This window comes from Podarcis pityusensis (assembly GCF_964106645.2).
Source record: "Podarcis pityusensis genome assembly, chromosome: 10".
NCBI classification, from domain to species: domain Eukaryota; kingdom Metazoa; phylum Chordata; class Lepidosauria; order Squamata; family Lacertidae; genus Podarcis; species Podarcis pityusensis.
This window is the reverse complement of record NC_138035.1, coordinates 25461966-25489942: the sequence shown is the minus strand read 5'-3', so window position 1 is coordinate 25489942 and position 27977 is coordinate 25461966. Positions and strand designations below refer to the sequence as shown.

At 39.6% G+C, this 27977-nt stretch overlaps 1 protein-coding gene across 2 annotated transcripts; it reads right to left on the bottom strand.

Moving 5' to 3' along the window:
- Positions 1-344: 344 nt before the first annotated feature.
- Positions 345-26696, bottom strand: HCFC2 (host cell factor C2). 2 transcript variants are annotated; one of them, XM_080971070.1, is made up of 15 exons: positions 26484-26696; positions 23848-23996; positions 22395-22555; positions 20703-20911; positions 19247-19331; positions 16698-16798; positions 15450-15638; positions 14555-14740; positions 13835-13884; positions 13135-13252; positions 11397-11467; positions 9969-10103; positions 8493-8678; positions 7327-7612; positions 345-6275 (listed from the first exon to the last, which is right to left on the bottom strand). In XM_080971070.1, exons 1-15 carry the CDS (start codon positions 26647-26649, stop codon positions 6250-6252), a joined length of 2118 nt encoding a protein of 705 aa, XP_080827196.1. In that variant the 5' UTR covers positions 26650-26696; the 3' UTR covers positions 345-6249. The 2 variants fall into 2 exon arrangements, with proteins under 2 accessions (XP_080827196.1, XP_080827195.1); XM_080971069.1 differs by lacking the exon at positions 26484-26696 and adding an exon at positions 25815-26146.
- Positions 26697-27977: the final 1281 nt, after the last annotated feature.

The following is a 27977-nucleotide window of genomic DNA, read 5'->3' as shown; positions in this document are numbered from 1 at the left end:
TCCCCACCTGTGAAATACTCGCACAGTGACCATTCAGTAGAATTTCACTGTCTTGGAGTCCAGAAGGCACATGCTACACCAATCACAATACAGTAACACTAAATGGGTCTGAAAGTCCCAATATGCTACACTCAGTTCTAATATGGAAGATGAGAAATATATTAAGGCACCACCTAATCATGTTATGAACCAACCCAGACCCTGCAGTCATGAGCCCCTTTGTGTACCCCCTTCACAGGTTTGGAGGGCATCAACTCAAGAGGCAGCCTTTTCAGTAGTGGTCCCGAGCTTTAGGTTCTTAACTCCAGAAAACCACTTTTTAAAAAGTGTACCAGTAAACATGATTATTAGGACAAATCACTTTATTATTACAAAGAACAATGCTACTTTTGTTGTACAAAATACTGGATTTCTTTGTAGAGACTATTTCAGCCATAAGACAGTAACTAGCTGGCTTTAACCATATCCTCAACATTCCAGTTAACTGACACCATTTTTGTTAAAGTTTATGGCTTGCTGATGTGCTCTACTTAGAAACTATGGTCAAATATTGCTATAAATCATACATAATAATGGCCGCATTCATGTAAATGTATCTTGCCTCAAGAAACAAAGATAGCCTTTTGACAGCACTTTCCAACCAGGAAGCCTCTATTCAACCACAGTTTCCCGTTGTTTCCACACTGGGAAATGATCGTTGCCTCTTTTGGAACAAGTGAGAATAATAAACCAACTTCCAAGTAGTGGTTTAATATTCTGACTTCTCCTGACCATAGTTTCCTAGTTCAGACAAAATAGGGAACTATGGTTAATAAGAGGCTTCTGATTCTGACTACCCAAAATCCAAAGGGCTTACATGTGCAACCAAAAGTCTTTTTCATATTGTGGCTTATTAAGTCAAGATATAATCATGCAAATCTGGCCAGTTACTTGTTCACATAGCTATATATTCATTGTCACAAAACATCTTAAGTTAAATGGATGTAGTATGTCATAAATAGCATGGATGTTTCTACTTATAATTTTCATACAAAGTCCATTATTCCTTGAAGTTGCTATAAGATGGATTCAGATTTATACAAGATGTTGCACATACATTTTAACAAATGCAAACAAAAAGAGCATCCACCAGTTTCTCAAACAGCCTGATTTAATTTATATTTTCAGTGAAATTCTAATGGGTCAGATATCCAAATATATTGATTAGATATTTACGCTACACAGAATAGGCCTCAAATATAAAATTTAAAGTGGGATTTATATATTTTAAGTGCTATTGACAGAAACAGGCCACAAAAATAGTTATACAATTGGGGTGGGGGATAGCTACAGAAAACCGATAAGCATGTTACTAATCTCATGTATATAGGGGAAGACTGTAGACGTATGATAAATTATTTAAGATCCTATTGGCATAAGCACACTTACACTGAAAATCATGTCTGGATTAACACTGCCACAAATTTACCTTTGGTAGTCATGACATACCCCTAAAAACAAGTGCAGAAACATGAACTCAAAGTGCAAAAAATACTCACAGATATACTCAACAGATCATATTGTTAAGTAATGTATCTACAATCAAAAGTTATTTGTAGCTAAGTAGCCACACAAGATTTCTCACATTCTGCCACAGCTTGCCTCCCTTAAAAAAGTTTTTTTTAAAAAAACACACACAATTGTTTAGACCCACCCCCGCCCCTTAATATGAAAAGTTTCTTTACAATCCTATGGCAGCTCTAGATCCAATCCAGAGTTGGAAGTAGTGTGTGGTGACCAAGAAGGAGGGAAGCACATTGCTTGTCTATGACAATTCAGGGAAGAACTAAGGTTCTGGCAATAGCATTTATTTCACTATGAAGGCCTTCCTTTAGCTTTGAAGACTGGGTTGAATTCAATGAAGTCACTCCAGGTGTGGAAGGATATCCACTCACGCAATGGAAATTCTCCCATCCTGTGACCCTGCACCTCTCAAATCTGTTCTGGGGCCCTGAAGGAAGCCCAAGAGCAGATTCGGGTACACGGGGAGAGGGGAGGAAATGTTCCGCTGCAAGAGTGGAATTTGCTCCACAAGCGCAACGACTGTTGGATATACCCCTCTGACCTTAAACGTTTCCTGAAGTTTAGATTTCACAGCACTAGTTAAGAACAACCTAAGTCTTATCTTAGGTCCCAAGATATTCTGTACTCATTGTGTAGCTTGTATAATTTTAATTACCAAGGACATTCAGAATCTTACGGCAGCTTCACATACTTTTTCTGAAATGGGGATAATTTAAAAAAGGGTGTGTAACTTAAATGTTCATTAATGTCACCCTGCGCACCTTAGGAAAACAAAACTGACACAGTATTATAAAGTTCCATGACTGATAACTTTCCAACATAAAAATTGAACAAGTAAAGTTCTATTGATGAACTCGATGTATAACCCATTTAACTGGGTGTGCAGTTATAAGAGTGGCCTGGCATGTTTAGCTTGATATATAAAATACACCAAGCCTCATATTAATCAATTGACATCTCTCATTATCATAGACACAACTTAATTGATGTAACCCCCCCCCCTTCTTTAGGGAGTAGCCAACAGAAAGTGCTACTTAATTTTTTATCGATTCAAGAACACTTAAGAAATGTTTGCCATTGGTCTTTCATGGCACTATCGATTGTGCTGCAGTACTTACACTGTGCCAACATATCTACTGTGAAGATAGTATTCTACTGTTAAAGGAAAGGCCACAAGTTCTGATGTACTGAATCTCTTGGTGGTCATTTGACCAAGTCTCTTTTCCTTACCGTCTTAGTCGCTGCTGGGGATGAAACTAGATGAGTTGGGTTTTGCACGGACTTTGGGCAAGTCACATTCTCTCACCTTCAGTTTCCCCATTTCAAAATGGACTACTAGCAGCCTTCCTCAAAGAAGTCCTGTTAGAGTGAACAAGGAATGATTGCAAACCACTAGCATTACCCTATCCACTTTAAAACTGATCTTGTAGATCAAGTACTTCCCCTCTTTAATTTATTAGGCATTGATAGAAAAAAAATGGAAGTGCAAAATTTTCACTTTATTGCACATTTGCATTTAGCCAGGTTTCAAAACAAAATAATCTTATTTAAATGCCAAAGGATGCAATCCGTAGGAACCTGCACAGGGCCCATCCAAATGAATGTAAATAGCACAGCTGTTCACAAAGCCATGTCCCTGTTGGATTGTGCCTTACGCTATATTCACCTAGTGCAACCTTTGACAACTTGGTGACTTCCAAATGTTTTGGACTACAACTCCCATCAGACGCCGCACAGCTGTGGAGGCACCAGGCTGGTGAAGGCTGACTAAGCATACTGGCATATTTCAGCTATTTTACTCTATAATTTGGTAAATAACTATTTATTTATAAAACGGCATCCAACTGCCTCTATTTAGTACACTTGTGTGTTTAGGAACAGATTAACATTCCTATTAAGGATCGCTTCACGCACAACATTTTTGCTACAAAGGTGTAGGGTGAATATGCATAGCCATGTACTCTGCCATGGATGAACATTGTCCTGGTGTCTTTTTTTGCAGTGCACATGCTGTTTTTTCTCTACTCCCTTGTAGGAAAAAAGTGAAGGAGCCTGAAGCGGCTGGCACATTAGTGATAAGATGATCAAGGTAAAAGTATATTAAACAACACTATTAGGATATAAAAACTAAGGCAAAAACAAGCCATTGAGAAAATTAATGGGAAAAGAAAAATGTACGCCACAGAAGCATGCAAATATGTGCAAATTTGCTTGTAACTTTAGACCACTACAGAAATTTTCTGGAAACAACACAAAAATGTTACAAAGTTAAATTCTTATTAGTGCAAAATAGCATGAATATGCCACAACAAAGCATACAGTTTTCTTTTCTTTTTTTTAAAAAAATGAAGCATACATCATGGAGGACTTTAACATGTAAAGACTCTTGTAAACATTCAAAATATCTACAGATTTAACGTTCCCATGCCCACGAGAAACTAAGAGTAGTGCATTTACACTAAGTTTGTTTTTCATAACAGATTTGACCAGTTGAGCAATTTGCATATCATCAGGGGATAGTTTCCAAGATTAGAATGTGTTTACAAACACTAGAAAAATCTTTACAAAAATGAATATATTAAAATATTCTATACATTTTAATTTACTGTAAACTGAAATAACTTGCCTAGCACTAAGATAACATGATGAATATGGAATATAAGCCAAAGGAGAACAGATCTGCATGAAGATCAAGATGGGGAGTGAGCAACTCCTGCTCCTATATCTTTTGCGTTCGCTTGTGAGTCTTCAGGGCTGACTTGATTATGTGATGTCGCTTTGTCTAACCAATTGGTCAGTTTTTTGGAAGACTTGCCTTTGCCCTCTGGCATCTTTTCACCATGTTTCTGTTGTAAAGTACAAGCCATGTAATACACACAGAGTCTTAAAAGGCATTGAAGTGGGCGTAACAGGTCCAGCCTGAAATGGCAGCTGAAAGCAGCCCATCCTTGAGAAAGATGTCCACTCATCCCTCAGCTAGCCATCAGCTTAGGTGGAAGAATTCTTTTAATTCTTGCTTGGACGGAAGAATGCCAGGGGAGCAGAGCACAAGATCTGCTGCCTCAGCGCAGAGACCAATGCTGAGCTCTTCAGAGACTTCTCCCATAAGAGGGCTTTTTTCACCAGGAACTCACCAGAACTCAGTTACAGCACCTCTTCAATGGGTGCCACTGCCATTATAAGAGAACAAGGGAGGTGTTCATGGTGAATTCTGGCACCTCTTTTTCTAGAAAAATAGTACTGGTTGTCGTTCGCACCAGTAAATTTGAATACATGAGAAGAAGGAAATGTTTGCTTGATTTTCAAACTGACAAACTCACTCCACTCATTCTCCACAAATTACGGAGAATCTCAGCATACCCTGCCAGACTTACGGATATTTATTTTATTTAAACACATAAAACCTTCCTATGCTTTTTTATTTTCTGGTATGGGCAAGATCGTGTCTGGTATGGTGCCTATACAAAGGTCGTGAAAGAAAGCAGTATATTTGCAACAACCCCTGTGTTACTAAAGTGGTATAGGCGAAAAAGGGAGACAATTCACATTCATCTGAAAAAGCTTAATTGGTAAATTTTGATTCAGTCTATCAGCATTCAACATATAAAGGCAATTGCTGTTATGTTTGCAAACCAAATACTTTACTTTCAGCATCTCTAATGTGATATATTTACTGCCATCTTTGAACAACATGTTCTGTAATAGTTCTATGGACTCCAATCCACAAGGATGTGCAAATAACCAGTTTGGGGAAACATTTCTTTCAGCTGTTCCCCAAATAAACCCCCAAACTGTATGTTAAGCTTCTCTGGGGGTTATGCTTCCAGACAGGTGTTTATTGTGGGATTCTCATGCATGCAAGTTGTTGTTGTTTGCAGTGTCCACACAATGTTGTAGGCATCCAAGTGCCTGCCCATATCTCTCCCCCTTTAAACCTTGATTTCCCCCTTTTCAAGGAAAATCCAATGAATTACAAAAATCATTGCCAATAATCAGTTTGTGTTATCTGAATAGCCCATTTACAGTAGTAATTCCCCACCTGGAAGCACCGTAGGTTTGCCCTAAAAACAGTTCAAAGGGAATTCAACACAAGTTTGTGTGTTATTCTTTCAGATGGGCTTCTCTTTGAAAATGGTTCTCGTGCCAAATCACAAACTAGCTCTTTAAATTCTGCAAATTTTAAAATAAAACTGAGCATCTACGTCTAGGAACACAGGAAGCTGCTTTATACTGAGTCTGACCATTAGTCTATCTAGCTCAATAATGTCTACACTGACTGACAGGGCTCTCCAGAGAGGAGTCTTTTCCAATTCTCTCTAGAGATGCCAAACTGCACTTGAGTCCTTTTTTATGCAAGCAAATGCTTTGCGACTGAGCTACAGCCCTTCTACATCCGTTGGAAGCTAATGCAACTGGGGAGCTATGTGTTGGGAGCTATTGGAAGGAAGACTCTCCAAAAATCTAGATGCATATGTAATCCTCTGAGTTATCAGCGTGGGACTCTATAAAGTGACCTTACTAGATAAAGTGGTATGAAAAATGCAGCCACTGCAGGTGCAGTTCTGCAAGACTGTACAACGCTGATGCTGTGAAGTTAAGACAATATCAAATGAAATATCTGACGGAGTTACAAAACGCCATGAGAGCTAACAGCTATTTCACAACTTGCAGCACAATGTGCCATTTCTACTTTGAACTTGATGTTTTCGTTTCTGCAAAGGAAGAGGAAAAAGTTGCTTTAGATTTCCAACATCCGGAACAGCCATGTTCAATTCGATACAGATAAACCACTTAATATCAAGAGTAATTGAACTTAAAGTCTGGATTTACTACCCTGCAAATGCCAGCTTGCAATCATAACAAACAGTGAAGCCCCATGAAAAGGAGATTCATTTTCCATCTCCTAGCCTTGTGAAAGTCTTCTAGGGGCCAAAGCGTTACGTGCAATGGTACAGTGACACCCCACATTTCATTACGTGCAATGGTACAGTGACACCCCACATTTCAGGGGTACACACCTCAAATCACTCTATGGGACGATTTTTATTTTTATTGAAGGCCACACTGCTATGTTAACTCTGGGTAAACATTTTTATACATATTTAGCCCAGTGCTTTCTTTCCTTTTCTCCCACAACCCCAGATCCTCATCTCTAAGCAATCTCTAAGTTTTTTCTGCAGTGGCTCCCCTGTTGTGGAATGTTCTTCCCAGGAAGAGGGTGTGGGTGTGTGTGTGTGTGTCTTTGCACCATGCATGATTGCATGTATCTTTTATCATGTCCCCCCATAGAGATCTTTCCTCTCAACTAAAAAGCTTCCAATTCTTTAGTCCTTCCTCATAGAGGTGGTGTTCCAACACTCTGATACTTTTGGCAGCTATTGGCTGCATCTTTTCCAGTGCCAAGACACCCAATTTAAGAAAGGCGACCAGAACTGTTGATAAACAGATGTTCCTACAAAGAGATGTGAGTTGGCTACAGAAAGTCAGAGAAGTGGCTTTTGGCCCTTCTGTTTTGCACATCTGCCCAATGAAATGCCGATGCAACCTACAACCCATATTGCGCAACCCACAACAGCCTGACTATGTTGAGCTAATCATTTGGACGAAGGGTCTCATGATTTCCAAACATAAAATATATGCCAGTAGCTAATTTTGACTTGACAGTTATACAAATGTATTACTAAAGAACAAGTTCCCACAAACAAACAACCTGTACATATTATAGAGAAAAGTCAGGGTGTCTGAATAAATCACCCCCTTTACCTTGGAGCCATCGAACTTGCGTGGCTGGTCCATATCCCCTTTCATTCTTGGCTGAAATCCTAAAAACTATGGCAGGTTTGGATGTGTGATCAACGTGGGCATTTGCAAGTTGGGCAGCAGTCACTGTACATGAGGTCTTAAGGCCACAATAGATTTTCATGAACATAAGCTGATGAGGATTTTCATTCAGCTGGGTGGTTCTTATAGCCAAGTAGGCAGAATATTCCAAGATATTTCCTGAAGGCGAAACTGGAGGTTCCCATGAAAGGTGAATACAATCTGCACTCTGAGGGGAAACAGGAAATTAATTTCACATTGTGTAGGTACTAGCATATAAAGTTTCATTAGTTAATCAATAAAGAATAAGATTTATATTTCAGGTTTAATTTGGGAGAAGAGAGATTTTAGGGTACCCAGCCATTTGTGAACAGGGCTGTTTCCTTTAATTTCAGGTATGTGAAATCAGGTTAAGGTTCCTCAGTAGTGAGGGGGAAACACAGAGCACATGCTTCGATTCTGCACTCAGACCCTGGATAGGCAATTACCACTGCCCCAACCTAGGAGAATGGGCAATTAGTGTTTGTAATGCACAAAAAAGTGCTCCGTATATATTTTCCTGAGTAATTCTCTAGTAATCCTCAATGGTAGAGCTATATTATAATACAAGCTTCTTTTCTTTAACCTGGTGCTCTCCAGATGTTTTATACTACAACTCCCATCAGCACTAGCCAGCATGGCTAAGCTGGCTGGGGCTGATAGGGAACAGTAGTCCAAAAGATCTGATGGGCACTAAGTTTGGAAAAAATGTAATAATATATTACACAATACAGATACGGGGCTGAGGCAGAAACACAGCATCTTGCCTAAGGCCAACCAACGAGTTAATATGCCTGACCTGAAATTTAAATGAAGAGTCCTTGCTCACAGCTCATGCTGACAGCCACAATGCTAAACTGGATTAAGATTTTATGCATTCTGAGGTATAGTTCTGTGAGCCAGATTTCCTCCCCTGACTTTTGCTTATTTCAATTTCAAGTCTGCTTACTTTGCTCAGTGTACCTTATATTGCCATCACTGACTTTTACCAAGAATTGTGAGGTCTAAGAGTGGCCTCTTTAGCTTTGCATGGAACAAACACACAAATCCGCATGGCTATCATTTCTTACCTTGCTAATTTTGACAATGGAAGGTGCTCCAGGAAATCCTGGGATACAGGTCTTAAATTCGCTGACTTTACTGAATGGCCCTACGCCACAGCCGTTAATTGCTGCAACCCTGAACCTGTATAAAGTGCCAGGAGCAAGATCCTGTTTCTTAAGTAAACTGTTGTTTGGAATATCTGCATTATCTACCTAAGTTTAAAAAAAAAAGCATACAAAGACATATAAATTAAACATTAATTTGACCCATATTTCTTAAAATAATCTAAAGAAACTAGCATGCTATTCCTTTGCTGATGGTGAATCCTGAATGCCTGCTAGGTTCAGCTTCCTTGTACAAGAAGTCATTAGCAATATTAAAGATGTAAGGAGCACAGTTCAGGCAAACCTGAATGCATTCAAAGCCATTGATGTCAATGAAGCAACTGACCCCACCCCCACCCACCATGGCCCCCTCCACCTCTTTCCCCCTTTTCTTCCTAATGTAACACTAATGTGTCAACAAATGAAACTGACCTGTAGAAAATGTAACTTGAAAAAAGAGACACTGCACAGACTTTTGTAAACCAAGAAATCTTTAATAAAAAATATATTTAAAATAGTAATAATAATGAAGCAACTGACCATATACTTAAACCTTTCCCATTGTGGTAAGTGGGATTCTAATGTGCTTAACTTTGGCTGTGCTTGCAGACAAATCTTTCTAGGAGATCCTAGGAGTTGGGGATCTTAAAGTAACTTAGGGGGCAGGAGGATGGGACATGAAAACAGGTAACAATTGCGAGAATAAAACAGCAATAATGCGAAAGCCACAGGACAATAGATATGAAATAAAAAACACTGAACTGTACAAAATCTAGGCTGATAGTCTATTGAGTGTGGGACTCTAAAGTGATTTAACTAGATACCCAATGGATATTCAGTCTGCCTATTGAAACGGATTTTGAAATTCCTATGAAAACAACATTTACTCTATATTATATTGAGGTTTGCGTTTTTATTTTACATATCTTACATGGTGCTTTGTATAGCATGGTTCTCAAAAAGCAGATTAAACAAAGACATAAATGTGACGGAACCGGGGGGTGAAAAGCCAGCTGGCTTGGCCCCAGCTGGAGCATCTCCCCTCTCAGCCTTGCTGCTCTGGAGATCCATCGAACTCTGCTCCAACATGTGTCTGTGACTCAAGCTGCAGTGCATACTTGAGCACACATTATTTAGCAGTGTAAACTGCACAACAGATGAGGCTTGAGGTGTGGATACAATACTAAACTATGCATTTATTATACATAAATCATGCCAGCAATCTGTTCTGGAATGTAAACAGACATGTGACATGTAACAATCCACATATCTGCAACAAAAGGTGGCATGGAATTCCCAACAAAATGAATGAATACTAGATACTAAGAAAAATAATAAAAATGTTCAAACGGGGGGAAAGTCATGTTAGAATACGTAGGTAAAGAAATTAACAGTTACCTTGCTGGAAATTATGGCCTTTTCTTCCTGCAACAAATAGAACTGGTTCACTAGAGCACTGTTGCTTTGAAAAATGCCAACATCATACCACCTTCGTTCTTTTTTTCTTGCATTCTGCTTTGGTGGTGAAGTTTTCTGTGGTTTGGACAACAAGTTTCATTAGAGTATGGATGGTCTGCACAACAAGAAATTGTATCTGCCTCCTTCTCTCTAGAAGTTGCTTTTCTGTTACATGAGTTGCCTAAAGCAGGATTTCTCCAGACCTACAGGGCAATAGTTGACTCCATAATTGCCTTGTTCAGCTACAGCTTTACTGACAGCATTCTTGCACTGTCATCTGCATCTAGAAACACACTGAAATGACCAAGAGTTATGCAAAATAATTTTTTGAGATTTAAGAATAAAAGCATGTGTTCAGTTAAAAACACTTCTGACTTTTGATTTTGATGGCTAGAAAAAATTACTCATTTGTTCTCTTCCATGGGTTCTGCTGGCTGGACTACTATAAACATTTTTTAAAATCCTATTTCCTTGCAGATATTTTTCAAAATTGGAGGCCATCATTTCTTAAGCTACTTCAAAAACAAGAGAATGTCCTTGCTGATATTTACCACTTGTTACCAACTTCAGCTAGTTTACCAACTAAACTCATTAGTGGACAGGGATAGCTCGGCTACAGTAATCCATGTATTGGTAACCTTGAGAATGGATTACTGCAATACACTGTAACTGGGGTTGCCCTTTAAGACTGTTTCAGAAACTGCAGTTCAAGGGAGCACCATTCATTGTCTTGAACAAACCCATTTGCTATCAAGCCAAGTTTAAGGTTCTACTGTTAGTTTATAAGTCCTAAACAACTTGGGATCATGCTACCTGAGGGAACGCCATCTCCCTTGTCGAGCTACTTGCAAACTGAGATCAGCAGACTGAGGCCCACTTGCTGGTACCACAATCTTTTAAAAGAAGAGGGACTTTACAGTAGTAGCACCTACCATATGGAACAGCCTTCCTACAGCATGTACCTTCTATGTTTGCAACACAAGTGAAAAACTTCCTCATTTACCCAGCTGCTCCCCCTTCCCATTGCAATATTGGCTGTTATTTTTGACTGCACATGCTACCACCTATTGAAGACTCTATCTTACAATAATTGCTGGAATTGGTTGTAAAATGATTTTCATATGGTTTTATTGTTTATGTTATGCTTTAATTGCCTTATAAATAATAAAAATGTTGCTTAACTTTTTTTCATTTCAGTAGGGTTTATGCAGAAGACACTTCCAGAGGGCTGAATCAGGCATGGAGGGATGGTGGTGTGCATCCTGTTGGGCTGGATATTTAAAATCATGACGTCTAGGTGTAACAAAACTTATGTTTTGCCAGCGTGATACTGGCAATATCCTTTACTTTAAAATTTCATGTACTTACAGGCAATTGTATAGCTGAATCATTTGGACTAACAGAAGCAACACTTATTGGGGGAACAGCAATCTCTTTAACTAGAAAAAAATGATATTAAGAACTATTATTAATTCAGGAAAAACACTTCAGCAAATAATCTCTCAGCATCTATTGTTCAAATGTATTTCAAAAAGAAAGCTTCAATCCTATTTTGTGTGATGCACGCATAGCTTAATGCTGACTTTCAATTTAGGAAACCGTAAAACTACCCAGTATCAATAGCAACTACAGTGGTACCTCGGTTTACGAATTTAATCTGTTCCGGAAGTCCGTTCTTAAACCGAAACCGTTCTTAAACCGAGGCGTGCTTTCCCTAATGAGGACTCCCACTGCCAGTGCCCTTCCACCGTCCGGATTCCCTTCTTAGACCGAGGTAAAGTTCTCAAACCGAGACACTACTTCTGGTTTTGCGGAGTTCGTAAACTGAATCGTTCGTAAACAGGACTGTTCTTAAACCGAGGTACCACTGTATATATAATTATACCGAGAATATATAGCTATGTAGAGTGGAAGGAACAGGTATGATGGTTTGGAATTAATATATATTACTGAGTGCATGGCTGCCTCACTCTAACAGTAAGACCATCCCTCGCAGGCCTTACACATGGGCCCAATGATACATATCACAGTTTATCTCCTTTTTTAAAAATGCTGGTTTTTTAAATTACACCAAGAAGAACTTGCAATACAGCTCTGGCAGGAGTTCTCAGGAGAAAAGACGCTGTTCAGGAACAGACAAGATAAGCAAGCTCTACTGCATACCATGTCAAAGCCATTTATTCCAGCCAGATTTTAATAACTCAGTTCCTATCAAGATCACTGACATTTTCTCATATTATCTAGCAAAAGTATAGAGCGATAAACAGAAACTTTTGTTTTTGAACCTGCTTCCCGTGTGTGGAAATGTCTCTTATTGCCTGAACTGACAGGCTATTTTACTTCTCACAGCTATGGAAAACCCAACTGCATCCTCCAAAAGAGCATTTGCCCTTGTATAAGGACTATTTTCACTCAACTCAACTTTAGTTGACCTTCATTTATTAAACTGAGCATGTGTTCTTGTCCTGTTTATATCATCAAGTGCATCTCACAGTATTGGCCTGAATATAAGCTGCACTTTTTTCCCAAATTTTGACCGTGAAAAGTTAAAGTACAGCTTATATTCACGACCTTGCGGTATGCAGCAAACAGCGCCAGGAGCGTGGCGAAGTGGCGCCTGCCCCGCTCATATTCCCCCATCCTCTCCTCCAAGACCAGGAAGGGAGAGAGCGGGAAAGGGGAAAGGCCACTGGCAGCGCGGCACAGTTCCTCCCCCCCTTCCCGCCCACAGTATGCAGCCAGGAGCAGCAAGGAAGAGAACAGCTTATATTCGGGTATTTTTTTGTTTTTTCTTTGCCCCCCTTCAATTTTAAAGGTGCAGCTTATATTTGGGCCAATACAGTATGTTTCCATGTATATTGAAAGGTGGTAAAGAAGCAGCTCTTAGGAAGCGCAACCGAGACAGTGGCCCCAGGCGTGAAGCTTCTGGGACGCCACAGCAGGTACCACCACTATTACATCCAATGGAAGGCAAGAGGCGGGAGGGCAGATTTTGGCATCGCACAGGGTGCCACTGAAATTTGAGATACCGAGGTCCATCACTGGGTGGCATATAAATGAAATAAATGAATAATAAAATATAACCTGCCCCATAGGTTCTTCTTACCTAAAGTGCTAGCAGGCAAACATAAAGAGGTGCTGGACTCTTTGGAAGCGGAATGGTTTTTCTCTGCATTTTCAGGTTCCGAGACCTTTACTTTAGTTTCTGAAATTGAAATTTGCACCTACACATGGAAGAACAGTAACAGCAATTATTTGATAATAATTATATTTCACTAGGCTCTCACAGCATAGCCCTCAATTCCAAGGGAGCCCTTCAATACTATGTATCTCACTTATTGCATCTAAGACACAATCAAAAGTCTTCCTTGGACAGAAAGAGCAACTTTGGCAGAATTCTCAATTTATGCATCTCTGCTGCACACTTCAATTAATCTGTGTCTCACCTGCTGGAAGCAGCAGTGTGCAGGGAGAGCTCTACCAAAGATTCTGTTGCTCCCCACACTAGAAGGACAGCTCTTTGATTTGTGTAGTAATGAATCAGTGCATTGAGTCAATGTTGCTTCCATTTCAGCCCCTGCACAAGTTAAATGATGTGGCCTAGCAGGCTCCCAAGAAGGGACAGGAAACCTTTTCCAGCTCAAGGGACACATTACCTTCTGGGTAACCTTTGGGGATGCCACATGCCAGTGGCAACAGTAGGCTAGCTTCTACACACACACACACACACACACACACACACACTGTCCATCCAGGCAAGCAAGAGTAATTATTCTTATTCACAGCCTTCACAAGTAAATACTTACGTTGTTTGGGACTTTATTGAGCGTTTGGCTGTGAAGATCCAGCTTGATTCCTGAAGGAAGGATGATATTCATTAATTTTAGGCTTTGCTGGAGAAAAGAACCATCTTTCATTTAAATGTAAGCATGACCAACAGCAGAATCTTACATAAAGCTTTTAGCTGCTCTGAGGGCTGTTATTCCATTTTGGTTATCACACAAACACAGTTTCAGTCCTCATCAATGTCAGAAAGACAAGAATTTTCTCTACGATCAAAACCTCCATTTCTCATAACAACATATTCGAAAGCGAAACATATAATGTAAGTCAGGAGTCATCAGCTCAGTGCCTAAAGGATATTGTATTATTTTTCCCCACCCTTGATTTTTTCCCCACTTTGGAGGAAGCACAGTGCAGACTCTTCCTTCACATTTATAAGGTATAAGGAACATTAAGAATCAGCATTCTCTACTTGCTCCCATACCTGACTGAAACTATGGAAGTAACAGGATTAGTCAGATTCCTGCTCTACTGACATGAAATGACACAAGGCAAGGCAAGGGTGACATGGTGATCAGTTACCCCATCCTCTCCACAAAGTGCATTTGGGGCTATAGCGGGGGAAATGACTTTACTTTCACATTGCTTCAAAAATTAACACAATTCATGCCTTTGAAAGAATAGCCTTGCAGCTAGATTGCACCTATTATTTATAAATGATTTTTTAAGATGGACTATCTTACCTTGCACACTTGGTGATGGTGCTTCGGATGCCATGTTAATAGGTATTTCAGCTGTAACAGGTGATGGCATCTCCAAATGTAATTGAAGAAGATAACCTTCAACAGTAGGAACTTCATCCCATTTAACTTGGAATGAATTAGTAGTAGCTCTGATCAGCTGTACTTGTGATGGTGCTGGTGGTTTCTCTTAAAGGAGAATAGTGAGCTCCAGTTACCAATAGGATGCAGTGTTTTAGAACAGGCTATGATTTCTCAACAAAATATTTATCTATGATACCAAAAAAGCCTATGTTCCAACAGGTTATTAAGCAAAGCCAAGAAATATAATGTTGCAACTGTTTCTATCTGTAAGTCCAACCATAACCGTCTTTTTGTCAATAAAACACACTGTTAAGATTGCATGTGTCTCATTAAAACTGGTAGGACTGAACAAACTGAAGAAATCCAGGGATATTAGGATTTTGGCCACATCATGGCTTTGCCTATCAGCCTACAGACCTTTCTTTCTAAGGGCTGTGTCCTCCCTTTGGGAAGTATATGCACAAATGAAAATTGCAGAACGAATGGCACAGGTTCCTTACCGAAGCAATAAGCAATTAACTACCTATCAAGCACTCCAGTCCACAGACAGCCACCAGGTTGCCTACAACTTACTTGTGTGAGAAAATAAACCTTTGGTCACAGCCAGCCTTACAGAATCTGGGTTGGAGAATTGATAATGTTATGTTTAAATCAACCCTAAATGTGGACTTCCAGAATAAGGATGATCCTTACAAATTTCAGTTGCACAATAACAGTGTTTTTGAAAGTTTTGAAAAACCAAATGCATGTAACACTCAAACAAGCTATAACAACCATCTGTAATGTTACTGAAAAGCATTAAGTGGGTACTCACCAGTATCTAGATACCAAAGATCCTTGCAGCAAACCTGATTGTTCCAAGCTTTTCTGTATCCATCTCTGCCACTCCATATATACAGACGAGTGCCAACTATGACACCACAGTGGCCAGCCCTTGGGCCTGGCAATAGGTTATTTTTGTCTTCCTGGCAATCTCCTATCAGACCTATCCATTCTGTGGTATCTAAGTAAATAAAACAGACAATCAAAATCAGTGTCCAAAGATAGGATTTTTTAAAATCTTACATTATTTTACAGATGCACATCACATAAAATTAGCAATCTATAAAACGGATATGAGCAGATATAAAAATTCAAAGACAAATATCTGCACATAACAGTTTTTTTAAGAATATGCAAATTAGTCAATTTATTTTCTGTAAATTCTGAATCTTAGCTTGTCAGCCTTAGATCAAGGAGTCTATTTGGCTGATTTTTGTTTGTATCAAATGTATCTTTCATTGGATAGAGACTGGGATGTTGAAGAAATGTTGTGCTCCTGGCTGGTTGTATATAACAAAACCAAGTAGGCCATCATTTATTATAAAGAAATAGATTGAAGTGCAATCACTGGTCTAAAACTGATTCCAACTTCAAATATTTTGCTTCTTCCTGTTAAAACCTGAACATTTACTTGATTGCCAGAGGAGACAGAGGATATGGCAGAAGCCCCACTATGCATGGTGCCACAAGATACACTGGCAAATGGAACTGTTCTACTATCAAAGCTACATCCGTGAAACTGCTGAAACACGGTAGTGTTGTGGAGAAGGAGCACATGCGCCATATCCTATATCCATCAATCAACAGCCACATTCCTGGCAATGGCACAAACACCAACCATGGCACAAGGAATTTCACTGCCATTGATGTCGAGTGTGTTCCTAATATGTTCCCTTGTTGTTGTTACATCCCAGTTGAAGAGCACTGGTGAAATTTACAAGGATGCTGCAATGGCTTGCCATTTTTCCTCCACACTTGTATGTTTTGGTTGTGCATTTCCCCCCTTCCCATTTTGGCTTGTGTAGCAGAGGGAAATCTATTTTGAAGTCAAGGGCAGCATTTCTTCAAGGACTATTGAAGGCTAGGAATTTTTTCCCCTCAAGGGGAAAGCACTCAACTGGCCAGGACCACCACTTTTCCTCTCTCCCTCTGCCCATGTAGCAGCAGTGTATCCCACCCCCGGAATATTTGGTATAGAGGACTGCTCTGTAAATTAACAACAAATGCAAAGTATACTAACCTAAATTTAGGTAAGAAAATGAGCCAGTACATTTCCATTCATCTTGAGAAGACACATTATCATCTGTGCTCTGTGGAACCCATCCACCAAAAATGTACATTCTGCAAATATAAGGGTGTTGTGGGAAGAGACAAGCTAATTTATTTTCTAAAGCTTTTTTTCTATATTAAGAACATACTAAGAGCCTGCTTGATGAGAAAAGTGATCCACCTGGGCCAGCATCCTGTTCTCACAGTGGCCAACCAGATGGCTATGGGAAGCCCTCAGGCAGAACCTAAACACAAGAGCATTCTGCCCTCTTGCAGTTTCCAATAACCAGTATTCAGAAGCACACTCCCTCCAACCACTATATTAATTTCTCAGACAATTTTTTAAATAAAAAAGCTGTGCTTCCTTTGCATTTACTAATTAGAACTTGACTCCCCTGCCACCTCCTTCCCCATGCCACACATAATTAAAAAGCTATAGTTAACATAGGATCCCTATAATTAGTTTTCAAAATTAAAATAGTAGTTGTTAACTATCAAAATTATCTGTGTTCTTACAAAATACAATCTGAAAACTGTCTCAGGAACAGCATGTAGATACAGACAATCATTTATCACATGGTTGACCATTTTGGGGTACATTTAATGAGTTTCGGAAACTGAAAATTTATAGCTGGCAACCACATGGAAAGCCAATCTTGTTTAACAAATGGAAATAATGTACTGCAATGAAAAGGTATGGTAACATTTCTCTCAGCAGATAGCTGGAAGTTACATACACAGTCTTCCCACATGTTTATATCGCAAGAAGCAACCACAAGTAAAGAGCTGTTTGTAGCTATCTATTATCAAGCACTGGAATGTTTCACCAAATACAGTCCCACATAACAAAACCATTAAGTACCTTTAACCAATCTGTTGCAAAATGGAGTGGGGGTTATAGGATTAGTAAGTAAAGTAAAAGGACCCCTGGACTGTTAAATCCAGTCAAAGGTGACTCATCTCGCTTTTCAGGCCAAGGTAGCTGGCATTTGTCCACAGACAGCTTTCCAGGTCATGTGGCCAGCATGATTAAATTGCTTCTGGCGCAACAGAGCACCGTGGTGAGTGCCAGAGAGCATGGAAATGGCTTTTACCTTCCTGCCACAGTGGTATCTACCTGCACTGGTGTGCTTTTGAACTGCTAGGTTGGCAGAAGCTGGGACAGAGAAACAGGAGCTCATATAACATGACAAAATGCAGGGACTCTGTGAATGGCATGAGAGAAATTGTAGCAATACTGAAATGAAGGGGATGTAGAACTAATCAATCCCTTGCATAGAAACATACAAATGAGTGTGAGTGTGAGTGTTTTTTTTTGTGTGTGTGTGTGTGTGTGTGTTATACAGATGCTCAATTCTGTCCATCAAAGGAGACATAAGCATAAGCGTCTCACAGTTTACTTATGCTAGATTTTCATTAAGCTAGTAAGATTTATTTGCAGTAGTAGAAAACCTATGGCCTTCCAGATCTTGCTAAGTTCCAACTCCCATCAACCTCAGCCAGCATGGCTAATCATAGGAGGGATCATAGAAGTTGGAGTCCTGTCCAACATCTGGGAGACCAGGTTTTTGAACTTTGGTTTAGAGACATATGTCCCTGTCTTGCTCTAAACAGAAGCCCTAGGAAAATATAAAATCCAACATATAGTAAGTGATGTGGTAGGAAAGTCAGAATCCTACCCTTTCTGTTATTGGACTGCTCTGATGTTTACATTTTGAATGTCATGCATACATAAGTGGCAGATCATATGGTTCAAGCAGTTCGAGGCCTACACATGATAGGGTAGGCCTATATTCCTAAGAAGCTATAAAAATGGGACATCCAATGTGTGAATATTTGGGGGATGGAGTCAGATGGGTACAGTGGAGGAAGGTGGATCAGCTGACACAACCCCAATCTCCCATGCTGCATTGGATCAAATATCTAAATACGGCTGTGGCAGTGTTAAAATTGCATTAATAGCCCCTGAAACAACCAAACATATCAAGTTCTTATCTACAACAGGCCTTAATTTCTACACATCTCAAACTTTTGTTTCAGCTAATAAAGAGCAGCTTCCAGAAATGTCATTTATTAGTGTTGATGTTTTAAGATATTTTTTTCTAGTGACATTGTGATTCATCACAGAATTCTTTTTTAATGCAGTCACTTATACTATGCTCAATTCAAGGCAAGTCTTCTCTGTTAAGCTACAATACTGCAGCTCTCACTGTTAATAGAAGGGGTTGCCTTTCCCCATCCCCCCACAAAAAGATGTTAACTTCAGGTAATTTAATGCAGAGAGTTAAATATTCCCAAATAAAACAGTGAAAAGTTTCCAGGCATTCAGCAAAATGCAAGCAATATGTTTCAATTTCCACAGTTAAGTCTTTCAGCCTGTAGCAGAGCGTTTCAAAAAGCACTTCACAGTTTGCACTTCACAGAGAAGGACACAGGCAGGATCCCTAAATACAAACACTACGGTAACAGTCTCCTACTAGGTGTACCTTTCTATAGGTGAGCTTTTAACAACAGACATACTTGTTTCCTATTACATTGGCTGTATGGAGACTACGGGGAAGTGGCACTGTCCCTTTAATTTCTGGTTTCGACCAAGTCATTGTTTCTATTAAGAAAAACGGAGGGGGGACAGAGAAAAAGAATATTTTTTGTTTATTTATTTCATAAAATGTATACACCTCAAAGCACTTTACAAAGAGACTCACACAATAAAATTATCAGTAAAAACATTTAAAAGCAACTATTTAAAATATTTTTTAAAAAAACAGAATAAAGTAACAACAGATAAAAACATACATCAACATTCTTTATGTCTAAGTAGGCTTGTCTAAACAAAAATGTTATTAGCAGTTATTACCAAAAAGATTACAGCAGGGTTTACTTCCTTGAATATTTATGAACTATACCCCAACAAACTATCGTGCATCTTTTAGATTTCAGGAAACACTGTATAAGAGCTAAGCATAAACAGTTTTGAGAAAGATCAGAGAAGCCTTTTGGAATATATGAATGCAGGTACTAGGGGTTATATATAAAATATGTGAATTGTAGATATAACAAGTAAAGTATTTGTAGCTACTTGATAATATTACATTTTAAATTATGAAATTTCCTCTCAATTTCAGGTGTTACAGAAATCTGAAATCTCCCACAGATTTTCCAGGACTGGTGCTCACTTGCTCCCAAGTAATTTTTATGGAGAGTGACAGCAAAACCAACAAAATATTGTTAATTTTGCACTGCCTCATCACCTCTCAAAAAGGATCTACAGGAACAGGCTCTATTGACTTTTATAGATCTCCTGCTCATATAAATCTTTCCAAGATATGAGGACCGCACTTGGGGTGATAGGTCTGTGCCATCCAGATTCTGCCTACAATTCTGGAGTAATGAACCTTGTTCCAAGTACCGTTTTTGCAAGGACAGCAATAGTTTTAGGACAAAGATTTACAACCTCCATCAAAACGTCAATTGAAACTATTTTGTTTTTAATTATACAGGTTCGTGAACAAGGATTTTAAAACGCACTGCACGGACTCTCCTTTACCAGATAAGCACTGAATATTTTATCACATTCTTGACAAACAAATGCAGCTTCCGTTGCTTCAATGTGTCAGAACATACTACAAATTGAGCTTAAAAGGGTGTTTTTTCACACCTTTTATAAGTTCTTGCCTAAAATATTCAGTTTCAATGCAGTCAATTGCTATTTGGGGGGGGGGGAATGGTATCATACATATGCACTCGACAAAGACTCAGGACTAGCTACAGCTCCTTGTTCAGAATATACATTATAGCAAACTTGGATGTGTTGCTGTGTACTGTGTGAAACTGCCCTAAGGCAAAGTCAAGGCAGTCCCAGTTCCACAGCTGCCTCCCAACACTGTAATTAAAGTTGGAAACCCTTCGCAACAAATCAGTTTTCAGCATGTAAAAATACAACAAAACTTCACACTTGTAACTTCACTGTACTCACCTATGTCAAGCTCCCAAAGGTCATTAAGTCGACAGCCAGACATCCCTCCAAAAATAAACATCTTTGGGTTTCCCGAGTCTTTTCTACAGTATATAACAGCTGTGTGCGATTCTCGGGGTGAAGGCAGCACTCCTTTGGTCACTGGAATGCTCCAGCCCATGACGCCTGAACCATGCTGTAGCTCCAGTTCATAGAAATCATTTAAATATCTAGATACATTAAAAAGAAACAAACAAAAGGGTCACTGACGTCTTTATGGAACTACTGCAAGGAAACTGTAGCCTATCAATACGGTTTCACTAACAAAACTGCACGTGTTTTTGCAGAGCTGGCTAAATTTGAGAAAGAACAAAAGAGGTATCACATTACTTTGGAATTCTCTTTTCCTGTAGAGTTGCCAAAGCTAGTCTGTGGGTTGCGTCCAACTCTGTAAAGATCCACTAAAAGCAATGGCATTGCTAGTCATCACTAATGTAAGACCATTGATTTCAGTGGGCCGACACAGAATGTGATACAACGCTATCTACCTTCCTGAAGTAGTATTCTTATTTAAGTTGCCTTAAATAAGTCTAACCCATCAGGGTGGATTTGATTTAAATCACTAGTCAGTAAGGCTTGATTTAAATCACTACTCAGTAAGACTTGATTTAAATCATTTTTTTTACAGAAAGATTCTTGCTCGTATAATCTTAATATTTACAACCATATGAAGGTTTCATTTTTGGAATAATAAATTTTCAGAGTAGTTTTTACAGTTATATCAAAAATTACTGATTTGGTTATATTATTATAAATACATAGGTAATTATGAAATTATGGTGAGGTTTAATAAGTTAACTATTTATATTTGGACAACTTTACTGCTTTATTGGAAGGAGAAAAATAATCATTTCTGTAATAACCATTTAAACAATTTATTTAACTAAAACAATAACATTACAGCATATATATCCATGTTTGTTAACTGATGTGGTTAAACATTGCAGGGGGGCGGGACTTAGACTGAGTTTTAGCACACGTGAAAAACTTAAAACAAATCCTTAGTTCCTGATTAATAGCCTTTGGACTATAATGTAACTTCAATAGAAGACTATATTTTTCCTCCAAAAGAATTTTATTTTTAAAATCCCATTTAAATAAAAAAAAATCCGATTTATATTTTTAAAAATCTGATTTTTTAAAAATCATTTATTTTTATCCACCCTGTAACCAACTGACTTCCAAACTGAAGTACATACAAAGATGCTATAACTTAGAACTACTAAAGAGAAACGAATACTTCTTGAGATTTTACTGATTACAGTTTGAAGAGTTTCTATAGCATCAAAACTTTTATTTGATTAATACAACCTTCCAAAGTCACTATCACACCATTCATTTTTATAATACTTTTCAGTAACAAAGTTTCAACAAAAAGTTATTAATACTAACTGACAAATTAGCATTCTTTGTTTTGTTTTTGAATGGCAAATGTACATTAATAATCCAAAGTCCTAGAAGTTCAGGTGATCAAATTTCAATAACTGGTTGCTAAGCTTCCTCTTCAATGCATAGACTCCCCTTTTAACATCCTTCAGGTATGCTATATTCTAATCACTATTGCCATAGAACTGTTTCCCTCCTTTTAAACTGTTCAAATATTAGTTCCAAACAAAGAATTCCAAACATTCTGTTCCAGTTTCATCAGCGTACCTGGGAATGTTATTGTTCGTGTCTTCACTTTCATTTGCCAACCCACCAAATAAGTAGCACCTGTTGCCGTACAGAGAAAAGCTGTGGCCAAGGCGAGGGCAAGGTGGCAAGCCTGTTGATGGGTGCTGAGGTCTCATTTTTTTCCACAGCCATCGACTTGCCTTGAAAACAGAACAGGAGCATGTTAACTTACATCTGCTCATAAGTCACACTTAGTGGCTTAGAGGTCAAAAAAATGCTTGCGGAAAGGGACTGTCTCAATCCCCCTCCACCTGGAGTCTCCTGAAGAGGCTGTCAAGCGGATCAGGTTGTGCAGAATTCTTCAGTTAAAGAGACATGGAGACAAAAATCCTTTCACACTTAAAACTTTCTTACCAGGTTATCTTATCTTTAACAGAGGAATCATCATATTTTGATATTCTAGTTCACACATTAACAAAGTAAAATATGTATACAAATTCATGACAGAATAGCCTCCAGTTAATGCATTTTATCAATTTCTCCTGATCTACATAAGCAAATGGAGAGGCCTGCTCCCTTCTCCAGTGATCAAAGTTTTTGCTTATTTTATCGTCAGTAGAATTGTGAATGGGGGCTTTTTCAGTGGTGGTGTCCAGCTTATGGATCTTCCCTAGAGGTGCTTGCCTAACAGCAACTTTACAATGTCTTCAGGACAAGACAAACATAATTTTTGTTTACCAGACATACACTGGGGGTTAAAATCCATGAAAATCACTTACTGTTTCATGGTTTTGTTTTTGTTATGATTACTTATTGCTATAAAAATGTTTTAAATAATTAACAGTGTAATCATTTCTACTTAGAGGTAAGTCTCATTGAGTTGAATGAGACTTACTCCAAGGTAAATGGGTGCAGGATAAACCTTCATGCTTCACATGAAGTGCCAGATCGAGACTTGCTATTGGGAGCATTATATAGTGTGTACCAGTTGTCGAGAACATATTCTTAAGCACTCTGTGTCCATTTTTAGTATAGGCAAAACAGATACCTGCCAAAAGCATAAGATATATGCAGTGCAATCCTATACTTCAATGGAAGTAAGTCCCACTGCACAGTGGAACTGAGCAAACATTTATAGGATTACGCTATAAATTACCCTATGATTCTCTTGGGACTCAGCTATACAGCTGCAAATAAAAAAAATCCTTCCAGTAGCACCTTTAAGACCAACTAAGTTACTGGAAGGATTTTTTTTATTTCGACTATGGCAGACCAACACGGCTACCTATCTGTAGCTGCAAATAAGACATTTTAAGTGTGTTTTAAGTGCAATATACAAAGTGACACTAGATGGCGATGGTGAGCCTTTTTCTAAAAAGCATTTTCAGAACTGTTTTTATATGTGTGCAGATTCCACCTTGGTATTAGTTAAATGTAACAGGTTGCATTTGTTTCTTCTCAACTAGAGAAGTGATCTTAGGCAACACCATACCTGTAATTCATATAGGTCATTACTATATCTTCCATATTCAACCATTCCTCCAAATACTAGAATTCTGGTACCATCACAGACAAAACCATGGGCTGCACAGCCTGGTGGGATATCTCCTCTAACAGCAGGAAGAAACCATTGGTTTGTAGCTAGATCAAAACACACAGAAAATAACATTTTTGTAAACAGAGTAGATAGCCTGAGGTCTGAAGCTTGGTACAGTATTTTTATTCTGAACAAGAAACCAAAAGGTAGATTTAAATATTAAATATCACAATGAAGAAACTTCACTGTTTAACAAAGGGAACAGATGCTACATTACTTAACACTTTAACTGGGTGTTTTAGAGTCTATATTTTCAAATAAAAGTTTAACTCTCTAGACATGGATAGTATAACTGAATATTTCCTACTTTCCACCGAGGGAAAAAAAGGCAATTCATGAAGCAGAAGATCTAGAAGACTTCAAGAAAGAACACCAATCAGTAAGATGCATTTTCTCACCTAAGTCAGCTATCTTGGGCCAAACACATACAGGCTGATAAACAAATCACAAAAAGGTCTGTAGTCAGATAAAGAGGGTTAGGTGAAATCTTAACAACACCTCATTATCCTCATGTTATCTCCTCCTTGTACGGTATTTCTGCTTTGAACACTATTTTGAGTATCAGGAGAAGGGGGAAACAGTCAGTTACATTAAATAAATAAACTGAAAAACATCCTATTCCTGCCTCATCTGATTCCACTTTACTTTTCCTAAATATTCATACTTTTCATATACAGGCCAATTATCTTCACCAAAAGGGGAAAAAAGATGCCACTGCTCATTTGCAGATGTTAGCTCACAGCAGATTTTAAACATCACATTATCTCAGACCAAATATAAATGCAAACAAAACAAACTTAAGTCCTGTATCCTCACTTGTGCCTAAGAACACACTTTTTTCATAGACAGACAACTCCAAACCTTTCACTTTTTCATATACTCAACTCTAGCAAAATCCCGTTTCTGCTCTCTCAGCACAAGCATCCACTTCATATCCAGCCAATACAAACCCAAACAGACAGCTGGACCATCACAACCCACACTTTGTGTAGCTTTATCCTCCACCTGTTCACTGGCCTAAGGAGACATCCAGAAAGCTTGGTTCCCCCTTTCCTCAGTTTGAAAAACACCACCACAGCTTAACTTTCCACACCTTACTATATATGCACACCATCTCCACAGGGTGCACAAACTTCATCTTCACATCAGACTCCACATAACAAGCTCCTACCGCAGCCTCAAATACACACACATACCCCTTTCAGATACAACCATCCAAACTTCTACTGTCACACTTTGCCACAACCATGTTGCTTTATAATGCCTTGCTGTACATTTATATAAACCTGGTCAGTTTTTGTTGAAAAGGCAACTTGCCTGCCCTACACTGCCCTTTGGAGATGAAAGTGGAGTGTTTTGCAGAACTCCCACGCTTTTGAAAGCAAGCTTAGTAATGAATGCTAACTGATTAGGAAACATTTGGCAGGGCTCCATCATGCTTTTTTATATTATTCCACTTCTCAACACTGTATTCAGCCATATAATATTCTCTTTGGACCTACCTCACCTATCCTTTCTCATCTGCAGCCTTACAAAAACCCTTTCTCCCACACACCTTTGGTAGACCCAAACACAGGTCATTGTTGTTATTTTCAATACAGTACTATTATACATGTAGGTAAACCTTCCCACTATGATGATCTGACATCTGATCAGCACTGCCCGACAGCACACTAAGCTATAAGACAGAAATAACTCCATCCCTGGTGGTAGGACGGTATATTAAAAGGGCAAAGCTGGCACAGGAGGAAAAGTTAAAAAGAAGAACTCCCCCGCTTCCCTTTGTCAGCAACTCCCTTATTAACAAATGTCCTTCCACCTAACACAACACACGCAAGTCAGGTAAAGTCATAGAAACATACACCCAGCCTCTCTCTTCATCCATCTTCCTCTCTTTTCATCCAGCCCCGGCGACACTTTCCCAAAGCTGAAAAGCTCGGCTCCTGCTGCATCCAAGAGGGCGAACAAAGGATGCCTCACATTTATTTTGATTTCTACCCCGCCCTCCCAACGGCCGACCAGCGCTCTCAAACTGAGCATGAAAGAGACGAAACAAAACAGGAGAACAGCCAGGGTTGCCTCGGATCAAGCCGCCTCAGCCTTGCTCCTTCTCCTTCTAGGGACCATCCAGGGGGATGCCCTTGAGCGCGGCGGGGGTGCAAATGCCACGGGGGTGGGGGGCGCTCCACGGCAGGCACCGGCAGCACCTGGGCCAGGAGGAAGATGCCGCCCATGCCGCCCTTGCCGCCGCCGTCGTCGTTGTGGTGGCGGCTTAAGCTTTCGGGGCTTGAGGCTCTCTCTGCCCCGCCGCTAAGATGCCGCCGCGCTCTCCTCTGGGGCAAATCTTCTCAGACAAGACACACCCCACACGAGCCCTCTTCGGGGCGACGGCCGCCCTCACGAAAGCGGCGCCCGGTGCCTCGCGAGTCCGGATACCTGAAACAACCACTCGCCCGCCCGCCTGCCTGCCTTCTTTTCCCTCAGTCTCTCTCTCTCTCTCACACTCCCCCCGCTTCCCGCACACCCCTTACCGGTGTTGTACACGTGCAGCTCGTCGGCTATGCCTTCGTTGCCTCCGCCAAAGATGATGACCAGCTCTCGGATGGCCACGGCGCGGTGCCCGTGCCGGGATCGGGGCACCGGCCCCGTGAAGGAAGAAACCCGCCTCCAGTTGAGGGCAGCGGCGCCCGCCGCCATCTTGTCCCCCCGTTACCCACAATGCGCCGCGGCGAGGTCCGAAGCGGCAGCTGGGGACGAGGAGTTAGCGGAGGGGAAAAAGGCGGGAGGTGGAGCGGGGGGGGGGGGAGGCGAAGGCCCGCTCGAGGAAATAAATAACCACGATTGGGGATGAGGAGGAATCAGTGTTAATACGAGAGAGTGATATTATGACTGATATAATATTGCAAGTTGCAACAGTAGCAGCAATATACTGTATATCGATTTTGTTAACGCGGGTGTTTTTTTGGTCACTCTCGATTAGAACCGTATTTAATAAATGCTATTATATCGCGTTAAGAGCGCGTTGGTATGTTTAATTATTTAATTTTCTGCTTCAAATGTAAACTCTTACGAAACTGCAGGTTATTCAGTGAACCATTTCCATTCTTTTATATGAAAAGTTGGTTATCTTGATTGCTTAATTAAATCAAATGAGCAAATTAATTAAGTTAAACGAGCAAATTAAATGAATTTGGATATGCAATCGATATTAATAAATTTAAGAAACCACAGAAAGAGGGTGAAGGAAGTCAGACTTTGAAATGTTAAACTGATTGTAAAACTAATGAAATGTATCAACTTGAAAAGTATAAATAAAAACTTTTTTAAAAAGAGTACGTTAACATGAAGAAAAAAAGATTTATAACTGTAATGCTTTATTTTCATTTGTGTTATTATCACTGTTATTAATTTGCTGTTGATAATAATCACTTATTTGTGCACAATTTTATCTGTTGCACCAAGAGGACTTCTCATTTCTCCCTTTAGGGTTATCACCTTTCTTTGGGGCTGGCACTGAAGGAAGGTGAGGACAGGTGACCTCACCTAGGCCCGAAGTCACCCCCCACCAAAGCAGGCTCAAAGCTTCTCAAAGCTTTTCAAAATCATTTTCTCAGCAGCTAAGCATCAGAAACTCTGCTGTAACAAAAGGTAGAGAACAGTCCATTGTTTCTCAGGCCTTTCTCATGCCTTCTGGCCTTGCTAAAGAACCACATTTCAACTTACTTTCTGTCCGGGAACCATGCCAGAACAAGAGATTGAAACATATCTGAACACTCTGAAAACCCCTTGGCTTCTCACCCCCCCCTTTCCTGGGAATAGTCCCAAGACAGCTTTCTGTTCATGCTCAGAGGAACTCATGGGGCAGGACTCCTGGAAAAGGAGGAGAAATGAGGAGGGAACTGGAAAGGGGTATATATGCTTGTGCACAGGACTGTGAACTCGTGCATGCTTTTTGTGACTTATCACACTTGCTCCTTCTACCAGTTCATGGATGGTAGAAATAAAAAGCCTTTTCTCCGAAACTA